We start from the raw sequence: 8,172 nt of genomic DNA on the forward strand, positions 1-8,172 counted from the left end.
GAGCGGAAGATGGAGAGACTGGAAGCAAGCAAATGGTTGGGGAAACGGATTTCGGTTTTGGAGCTCAGAGCTAGGGGCCTTAAAGCAACAGAATCTCCAGTCTACGGTTGTGGGCCCTAGAGACTTAGGGCATCGGTGATAGTGAAAACCACAAGGTGGCTGTCAAAAGTGGCACTAAACTATGACCGTGATTAAGTGCTACATGGTCTGGGCCACAGTGATGGCAAGATGGAGTTCTACTGACGTGCGTCACAGTAGAGTGATCCTCTGGAACAAAGGAACGAAGCTGAGCGGGAGACAGGCAGGCAGCTCTCAGGCCCCGCCTCCAGGTACAACTCTGCAGAGCAGGGAAAGCCCTACTGCAAGCCAGGGCTGCAGGCAGGAACTGGGCCGTCTGTGGAGCATGCTGGTATAACAGAGAGTAAACGGGACTGCGGAGCCATGTGGAAAGTGGATCGGGGGCAGACCACAGGGGCCTTGGATTGAACTTAATTTACCAGGAAATCAAGGAGACAGCTTTGTCCTTTCTTTTTATTATTATTATTATTATTATTATTATTATTATTATGAGAGGTTTTTGCTATAGGGTGCATGCACTCGCCAGACAGAGAGAGACACGGAGACAGAAAGCGAGAAATCACCCCCCAGAGGGGATGGTCACGCCGCAATCCCTTCTCCTCCATTCTCCTCTCGGGATCCTGGGCACGCACGCGCAAAGCGTGAGTTCTAAGCCACTGGGTCCAGGACACGAACCGCGGTCGACTACATGGGAGTCCAGCGACATAGTCATTACGCTAACTGCTAGTTCCCGTCATTATTATTATTTTTTAATGCAGAGAATGGTCAAAGCCATGGGAAGAACAGAAATCGTGTGACACTGATTCGGGAAATGCAGTGACAATACAGAGTCAGGAAACTCGTGTCATCCCCCTTATGCTGTTCTATGAACAACGTAAGAAAAAGGAAAAAGGAACCAGTGAAGTGAATTGAATAACACATTTCAGACAGCTCAAAGGGCCTAAGATATTATCATGTCTACATGAAGCCCTAGCCACATCTCAGATACTCAGCAGCCACACTTGGGCCAGCGCCAGTGCAGGTCTAGCGACACTGGGTGGGTAAAGATTCCAAGACTGGAAACCATCTGTGCTCTAAGGAAGGAGCATAAGAGTTGAGCTGTGATGCAGGGGTTTCTAGCCTGGTAGATGATAAGGACAGTAGTGCCATGGGGGAAAAAAAAAAACAAAAACCACTGATTGAATTACATCTGCTGTTCAAAAACGAGAGACAAGGTTGCTATTTTGGAAAGGATGACTTTTATTTTCACCCTGAATGATTATCACACCATTATTTAAACATGTCTGAAAAATCCTGAAATAATTTAAACTGAAGGCACAGACAAATCAAAATATTTAACTGTAAGAGTTTAAAATGAGAAAATCCAAATATTTCAACAGTGACAATAAATTAATGAACACGTTTCCATCACCAAATATCATTCTGACCAAAAGCTATAGTTTTTTGGTCACAAAACCTATAGCTTAAGTTAATTCCGAGATTTCCATGATAAAAACAATATTGAAAACAATTTTCCTCTTTCAAAATACTAGTTGTGTCGCCAATTCAATGTAAATATAAAACAAAGTAGTTATATATATGTATAACTAAGTAAAAGTTAGGATTTACGTTGTTGGATGGCCACCCCCCCAAGAAATGACTTTCTTACAAACTGTTTTAAAAAAATAGCAAAGTCGGTTATAAAATTCTATCTGGGGAGCAGGAAAAAAGCTTGTTCCATGTCAATTAAAATATGAAAGCATATCAAACTGCTTCAAAAGCCAACCATCACAACAGTAATATACTGTATGGGGCGTCCCACTGTATCTTGGTTACATGTTGATTATACAGTGTGTAGCTAAGGGGTTGAACAAGACAGTAGCAACTATTGTTCTCATTTCTTATTTATATTCCAATATTGTATGTTTTTTTAAAAAAAAAAACATTATAAAACTACCTGGAATCAGCAGTGACGTGCTACAGATACAACGGAGCCCAGCAATGCAATTGCTAAGTTGGGAAGAAACGTGGCCATGCTTCAGAATATATCGCAGTATTGTCAAATACATTCTCTGATGATCAATGCCATTTCTTACAGAGGTCACAGAGGTCACTTGTAAATTAGCTCAGGTTCTGTACTAGGTTTCTAAATCAGTGTTTTTCAAGTATGCATAATATTAATCAGGTAAAGAGACTTATTACATCTTTATGTGTCCTCCAAAGGACAACCATGTGGAATAAAGGGCAACGAGACGGGCTAAACGCGGTTTTCAAAAACATTTAGAGAACTATGAATAGAATAGAGACCAAGAGATGGCTGAGATAACAGCCTCTAAAACTTACCGTGTCACATTCAAAAGAAAGGGCTTTTCAGTCCCTTTAAACAATTATGTTTATAACAAATCACGGGAAAAATCAGGGTGTTTAAAACACTCGAGAAAGACTCTTCTCTGAATAAAATAAAAAGGTCTCCCTTCTACTAAGCGGTGATGTATGTGTGTGCATTTAACAGCAAGGTGGTTTTATTTTTATCATCTAGCTGAGTTGCAGAAGTCACAAAAACGTTTTCAGTTGAAATTGCTAAGTATAATACAAACCCTAGAAATGATTTTTAGCAAAACCTGCTTCAAAATTTTCCTACGTAACAAAACATTCCTTTGGAAATGAATCTTTAATGCTTTTGGACTATTCAAGTAAATGCGGCTTCTAGCATCTCCAGTACGAAACTGTGACTCCCTTCCATGTTCCTTGTCACGGGGTCATATTATCTTTTATTCTCTACTATTCTAACGGCGGTACAGGATTTTCTTAAAATCTCTTTAGTAGTGTTAGCTTTATATCTTCATCTATGAGTACTTAGAGATTATAGTCGAAATAAAATAAACTAGAAAGTCACTCTATGAACATAGGACATTTTGAAATGTTGGCACCAGTGGAAAACGGGGAACGGTGACCACCTAGGTCTAGATGTATTCATTCGAGGCGTTGGTTGCGAAGCGGCAGTAAATGCTATTCGTGTTGGCTTCCCTGACATCAGTCTGGGGATATAGAACTCATTTTAGGATATACTTAGTGAAAACAAAGAACCACCCAAGGTTCTTTAATCCAGCTGGCTGGTCACAGGTTGGGCAGGCTTTGGTCATTACCACAGGGAACACTTGACAGCACAGGGTCTGAATGCTGAAAATGTGAGCTCACGAGGGTTAGTGGAACACTGTTTCTAAGCTAAAAGAAATGTGTCTAACTTTAGGAAACCATTTAAATTAAAAACAAAGACACAAGTTTAGTGGGTTTTGGCCCAGAACATACCAGCTGTGTCAGTAGCTCCCAACAACCAGAAACACAATGAGACCAAATGGTTTTCTTTCAAAAACCAAAAAATAAAAGTAAGGAAAATGCATGACTTGAAACCAATTTCCAAATTCTATACAAGGCTGCCAGGCCAACAAATAACTGTCAGAGTGACTTTGTTCCTTTGCTCTTTCAACATGGGAACTAACGCAGAGTGGCTCATGCCCACGGTAGACAGGCCGTTCACAGCCACGATCATGTCTCCACATCTGGACAAAGGCAAACAGAAGCAGAAACAGATTGTTACTCTCTTCATGGCACTACAAACATTATCCGCATTGATATTTATTTAGCATGAAAGCTGCAACTCCCTGTACGGATTCACTGTGACGAGGGTGCATCTTCCACTTAGAGCAACATCAGAGACAGTCCGTAAGCCTAGGCTGGCCTCCCCCTGCCAATCAAGACTAGCCTGTGCCAACCCTCCTATAACTGGCAGGTGAATTTCAAGGGCAAGCAGAACAATTTGCATACTAGCTTAAACAAAATATAAGAGAGTAAATATGTATTCTAAAAAAATACAAAATAATGCATCTGGAGGGGGTTGGTCACTATTCTGACTCTTATTTCTCCAGTTATTTTTAGAGCTCATGAATCTGAGGGTTGAAGTTAAATAAAAATAAGACCCAAACTTCCTCTTCTTTCAGTTATTGATACACACTGTCCTCTAAGCAGAATTATTACAAATAGATGATTAATCTGAGGACCTTTCTAGCCTTATGATTACAATGATCAGAATAATCATTATTATTTTTTTCTTTTTTTGGAGAGGTTTTTGCTATAGGGCGAGTGCGCTTGCCAGACAGACAGAGACAGACAGAGAGATACAAAGCGAGAAATCACCCCCGAGGGGGGATGGCCACGCCGCAATCCCTTCTCCTCCATTCTCCTCTCGGGATCTTGGGCACACACACACACACACACACACACGTGCCCGGTGTGAGTTTAAGCCACTGGGTCCAGGACTCGAACTGCAGTCGACTACGTGGGAGTCCAGCAACATAGCCATTACGCTAACTGCTGGTCCCAATCATTATTTTTGATCCTAAGTCTAAATAGCATTGATCCATGAATGAGTACACTATTTAATTGGTAACTACTTTAATTCCTTTTTGGAAATAGCTGGAAAATATATTCTATGAACTAATTAACTAGGCCCAGACTGGCTGAGTAACTAAAAGGACAATCAATTGATTCATTTCCCTCCCTACTATTTTTTCCCTAAATTAATGATTGTTCAAAAAGCCTTCAACATAGACTGATCTGGAGCATACTACTGATCACCTTTCACAGGGTTATTTGGATGTCGCTTTCTCTTTGCTAACAGGTAAGCCTCCATTTGTGGAGTACTCTGTCTAGTGTGTCAGTATTTACTTAAAAAAATGTAATGGGGGCATGCACAGGAGAGAGAGAGGAATAGAGAGGGGAAGAGGACGAGACAGAGAGAGGGGAAAGGAGAGAGAGAGGAAGAAAGAGAGAGAGGAAAAAAACCAGCTCCCAGTGGGCCGTGGCAATCCTTTTCTTCCAATTCTCCATCCTGCCAGGATCCCGGGCTCACATACACGTGTAACTGACATGAAGCTCATGGGGCCATATGGAATGCAGCTTCTTCTACACAGAGCCTAACCACTGTGCCAAGGGACTGGCCCAACATTTACTTTTTAAAATTTTTTTCTTCCACTGAAAACTAAGCAATAAGAACTTACAAGCAACCTGGGGCTAATCTCTGGATCAGAGACCTTCTCTTTCTTCTCCAGGTACCTAAACTTTCAAAGAGGAAAGCAGCTGCTCATGGGTGAGCAGTATTTCCTGCCCAGCAGTGGTAGTTGGCAGAAGGGTTAGAAACCAGGGATCGGAGCCAGACAGTCCTGGGTCTGAAAGTCAGCTGACCTATCTCACCTATTGCACCTGTTTGATCTTGGGCAGGTTTCTTAGCCTTTCCAAGCTTCAGGTATCTTGTTTGTAAAAAATAAATAGGAATGCACTTAGCTCACAGGTTGTTAAGATTAAACGATGCACGCACAGCGGGCACCTCTGTGGCTAGCACACTGTTAAGTTACTATACATTTACTTGTCAAATATTTATTGCGATCTGCCTGTGTGCAAGGTGCTGGGCTGCTAGGAATGTAACAATAAATGCAACAAAACCCTCCCTGGTTGAACTTAGGTAAATACAACGTTCGGGAGAGATGAGTGCTGTGGAGAAATGCAGAGCGGTCACCTAATGCCAGAGCTGGACCTGAGGGGGCTGTGTGGGACACATGCTCCTAGAGCTCCATCACGGCATGCTCTGTTCATTCGCACAACTCAGGTTTGGTTCCTGTCATTAGAATCATAAATATAGCTGTAAGTGACAGGATGGTAAAAGTAATGCTTCAGGCTACATCAGCGGCTGGCAGACTTTCTCTGTGAAGGGCCAGATGGTAAATATTTTAGGCTTTGTGAACCATTCTGCCAGGAGGACTCGGCTCTGCTGTTGCCACGTGGAAGCAGCCACAGGCGGGAGTAAACGAGTGAGGGCGGCTTTGTATAACCAAACATTTCCTTCACGAAAACAGCCGGGCTGGATTGGTACGGACCCTCAGTGTAGTCCACGTCCAGCATATTAAACACGAATCGCGTAATGAGTCTTACCGGACTAAGACTTACTTTAATCTTCCATCGTAGTAAGCAGGAGTTCCCAAGACAATCGTTTTAATGAAGAAAGGCTGATTGGCGTGGTTCTCTTCGTACCCACCAACAATACTAAACCCCCAACTCCCCAGGGAGCTTCTCCGGAGGACTATGTCGTGGCAGCTATGAAGAGCACTGTAAACACAAACACCGAGACAGCATTCACCTGGGGCTTTTCACAGCCTGTGCACCTCTGCTATACCTCTACCCTGTTATCCTTAGCCCTCTTGGAAGAAAAGAAAAGGGCTACTTTATTTCCTTCTAAATCTATTGACAACCCATTTTCAGGTAAAGATGGGGTCCTAGGTAGACTCGAATTTTTCAGCCTTCTCTTCCCAAGGGAAGACAGGTACATACTCACATCCACGCATCCTACGTGTACAGAGAAGCTCGATTCAGCGTGGTTAGGAATGACACCTCAGAAATGTGTGCAGAAGAGTACGTGCCTGTGTCTGCTCAACGCACTGCCAACGACCCTCAATTCTAACACTGCGTGGGCTCGACAGTAGTTACAGAGTGGCGTGAAAGAGGTCCAGTACTTCTAGCTCAGCGTTCAGATGAATGAAGAAAATGACCGGCACTGTAGCTTCTATGAAGAAGGGAGATAAGTACCCCTCTCCTGAAGGCTACCTTGGGCCCTACTTTGAATCTACATGAGTTCTTTGCTGTTGCTTTCCTCCTTCACTTAAGAGAGCTTTTGTTTTAAGGGTGACGCTAATTGCCAAAATTGGAAACGCGATCTGTAACGCACACATACACATAATCTGTTTCTCTCCTTTCTGTACCATGGACACTGAGATGCTGCCGTTAAAATGTTACTGCCAATTTGGAGGATGTTGTCCAAGAAGGGAGAAAAAAATTTACTTACACTTCTCAAGCTCTGTGGATGTGAGAACAAGCACCGAATAAAAATTTAGAAACAAAAAAAGGCAATCAAAACAAAACAACCTAAAGGATACAGAAAAAAATATCTCTTTACAAAAACAAACAAACAAACTTGCATCTCTGGGTGTGTCTGAATCTACATGCATCTTGGGCAAGGTTTCCTATTCTTAATCCATTAAAAAAGATTTACAGGGACCAGCAGATGGCATGATGGTTATGTCGCTGGACTACCACATAGTCAACCATGGTTTGAGTCCAGACCCAGTGGCTTAAAACTCAGGCTGGGTGTGTGTGTGTGTGCCCAAAATTCCAAGAGGAAAAGAGATTGTGGCGTAGCTATCTCCCTGGGGGGTGATTTCTCGCTTTTTGTCTCTGTCTTTCTGGTGTGCGCATGCACATTATACAAAAAAATCTCTATTAAAAAAAAACGGCAACTCCGTGGCTGGTTGTTAAGGAAGCCAGATCCCAGACAGCCAGTTGTGGTTCAAATCCCAGCACTGGCAGGTTGAAATATATGGTGGGCATGTGTGTGCGTGTACCCCAAATCCCAGCAGGGTGAAGAAATGGGGGCATGACTGTGCCCTATGAGGGGAATGCTTTCTGCTTCTTCCTCTTTCTCTCTCTCTTAGTGAGCACACGTGCCCTCTAGTAACAACAGCAACAATAGTTTAAAAAACAAAGATGTACTGGGGCCAGAAGTGGTGAAGAGGTTAAGGGGTTGGACCCCCACATGGCTGACCCCAGTTCGAGTTTTGGGCCCAGCAGCTTGAAACTCACACTGGGTGTGTGTGCATGCATGGCCAAGATCCCGGCAGGAGAAGGGCCTGTGGCATGGCCATCCCCCCGGGGGCTGATATCTCACTTTCCCTCTCACTGTCTCTTTCTCTCTCTCCAGTGAGCACATGTACCCTAACGCAAAAACCTTATTAAAACATACAAATGATTTATTAATAAAGCTGATTCTAAAGCAATAATATAAATGGACTTCAAAAAATTAACAGCATACCATGAAAAAGCTATTCATGAATTTCAAAATTTTTACACCAAAATAAACTTGGACTTTAACTGAAAATTTCCACGAACTTTTTGAAGTCCCTCGTACACTCTGTGAGCTTCTAATCTGGTCTAGTTTCTTAGTTCACAGGTAAGAAAGGGTTTCTGGGACAGAACAAGGTCCTCTGTATTGGCCTGGATTTTTAGAAAGAG

The 8,172-nt window shown here is 42.8% G+C and overlaps 1 protein-coding gene across 2 annotated transcripts in view; it reads right to left on the reverse strand.

Annotated features, from left to right (window-relative positions):
* Window positions 1-1,297: 1,297 nt before the first annotated feature.
* Window positions 1,298-8,172, reverse strand: part of LNX2 (ligand of numb-protein X 2) — an 82,530-nt gene continuing 75,655 nt past the window's right edge. For both annotated transcript variants that reach the window (XM_006165811.2, XM_027767226.1), the window contains 2 exons: window positions 6,058-6,216; window positions 1,298-3,617 (listed from right to left, as the gene is read on the reverse strand). In XM_006165811.2, coding sequence (XP_006165873.1) covers window positions 3,482-3,617; window positions 6,058-6,216 — 295 coding nt within the window. In that variant the 3' untranslated portion in view covers window positions 1,298-3,481. The remainder of the gene's footprint in view (window positions 3,618-6,057; window positions 6,217-8,172) is intronic.

Source organism: Tupaia chinensis, unplaced genomic scaffold (assembly GCF_000334495.1).
Source record: "Tupaia chinensis unplaced genomic scaffold, TupChi_1.0 Scaffold144045_1, whole genome shotgun sequence".
Lineage (NCBI taxonomy): Eukaryota > Metazoa > Chordata > Mammalia > Scandentia > Tupaiidae > Tupaia > Tupaia belangeri.